At 56.7% G+C, this 1,731-nt stretch overlaps 1 protein-coding gene across 1 annotated transcript in view; it reads left to right on the forward strand.

The window, feature by feature from the left end:
• Positions 1 to 1,406, forward strand: part of KIF17 (kinesin family member 17) — a 17,853-nt gene extending 16,447 nt beyond the window's left edge. Inside the window, exon 12 of the mRNA XM_018575213.1 lies at positions 1,062 to 1,406. Coding sequence (XP_018430715.1) covers positions 1,062 to 1,395 — 334 coding nt within the window. The 3' untranslated portion in view covers positions 1,396 to 1,406. The remainder of the gene's footprint in view (positions 1 to 1,061) is intronic.
• Positions 1,407 to 1,731: the final 325 nt, after the last annotated feature.

Genomic DNA, 1,731 nt, shown 5'->3' on the forward strand with positions numbered 1-1,731 from the left:
ACTTACATAAAACAAGAAGCTTATTGGTTACTAAGGGCAACCGCTCCCCCGGTGTATATTATGGGCTGGAAATGGGATAACCACCAATAGAAAGCATTGAGGACCCCGAAATATACCTCACAACATGCGTTATGGTGAGGGAGCATGCGTCCACACTGCGCCCATGTACACAGGGCCACACGCGCGTGCAGCAGAGCAATGCATCACCCCGTCACCACCTGTGGTCCATCCCGCGTTGCAGCGTCTTCACAAAGGGCGGGGCTGTGAGGACGTCGCATGCTGAGCGATATAGTGATTGCAGGGCTGACACCACCCAGCTGACAAAGCGCACTCTGGTGGCGAGTCCCGTGTATTGACGGCGAACAAACCAGATAACATACAAACCCGGACGCGCGTCTGTCATATATATGTGTGTCTGTCCCGTGGACACGTGTCTGTCATATATGCGTCTGTCCCGTGTATATGCGTCTGTCCCGTGGACACGTGTCTGTCATATATGCGTCTGTCCCGTGGACGCGCGTCTGTCATATATATGTGTGTCTGTCCCGTGGACGCGCGTCTGTCATATATGCGTCTGTCCCGTGTATATGTGTCTGTCCCGTGTATATGCGTCTGTCCCGTGTATATGCGTCTGTCCCGTGGATGCGCGTCTGTCATATGTGTGTCTGTCCCGTGGACGCTCGTCTGTCCCGTGTATATGTGTGTCCCGTGGATGCGCGTCTGTCATGTGTGGCTGTCCCATGTATGCATGTCTGTCCCGTGGACGCGTGTCTGTCCCGTGTATATGCGTCTGTCCCGTGGATGCGCGTCTGTCCAATGTATGCGTGTCTGTCCCGTGGACGCGCGTCTGTCATATGCGCATCTGTCCCGTGTATATGTGTCTGTCCCGTGGACGCGCGTCTGTCATATGTGTGGCTGTCCCGTGTATATGTGTCTGTCCCGTGGACGCGCATCTGTCCTGTGTATATCCCGTGGACGCGCGTCTCTCCCGTGGACGCGCGTCTGTCATATGTGTGTCTGTCCCGTGTACGGCTAAGCGTGATGACTGCACACGGGTGTAGTAATAAGACCTCCTCTCTCTGCTCCCAGGGGGAGGACCGATACAAGGCCATGCTGATCCGCAGCGACAGCGAGAACCTGGCCAGCAATTACTTCAAATCCAAGCGAGCCAATCAGATCCTGAGTGCAAGCCTGCACAGCACGTCCCCGGCCTACAACACCCCCCTGAACACGTCTCCGTCCAACCTCACGTCAAGTCTCATCTCCGTGTCCCCCGTTCAGTCCACGGACACGCCTCTACCACGGCCGTTCCGGCTGGAGTCCCTGGAGATCCCGGCGCCCTCTGCCCGGACCAGGCGGAAGAAGAGCAAGAACCACAACGCAGAGCCGTACTGAGTCCTCGGGGGCGGTCCAATGTCCTGAGAGGTCCGGCCCCCCGGAGGAGGGGCTGAGAGATACAAACGTCCTGTGTGACTGTACTGCCTGCTCACCGTCCACGCTGCATGGTGGGAGGATGACGAGGAGGAGCCACGCTATGGACATAGGAAGACGTGTGGAAGTTCTCCCAGCATCCTCTGCTGCTAACCGTGTCCTTCACATGAGGCTGCCCACCCACACGTATGACGAGAGTTCTCCCAGAAACACGGGATTTGCACAATAAATGTTTATTTCCGAGATTATAAACTGTGCTGGAGGCGGAATCTTCACCTGACACATGAGCGGGAGGGGGGG

This window comes from Nanorana parkeri, unplaced genomic scaffold, assembly GCF_000935625.1.
Source record: "Nanorana parkeri isolate BGI_ZX_2015 unplaced genomic scaffold, ASM93562v1 scaffold3647, whole genome shotgun sequence".
Lineage (NCBI taxonomy): Eukaryota > Metazoa > Chordata > Amphibia > Anura > Dicroglossidae > Nanorana > Nanorana parkeri.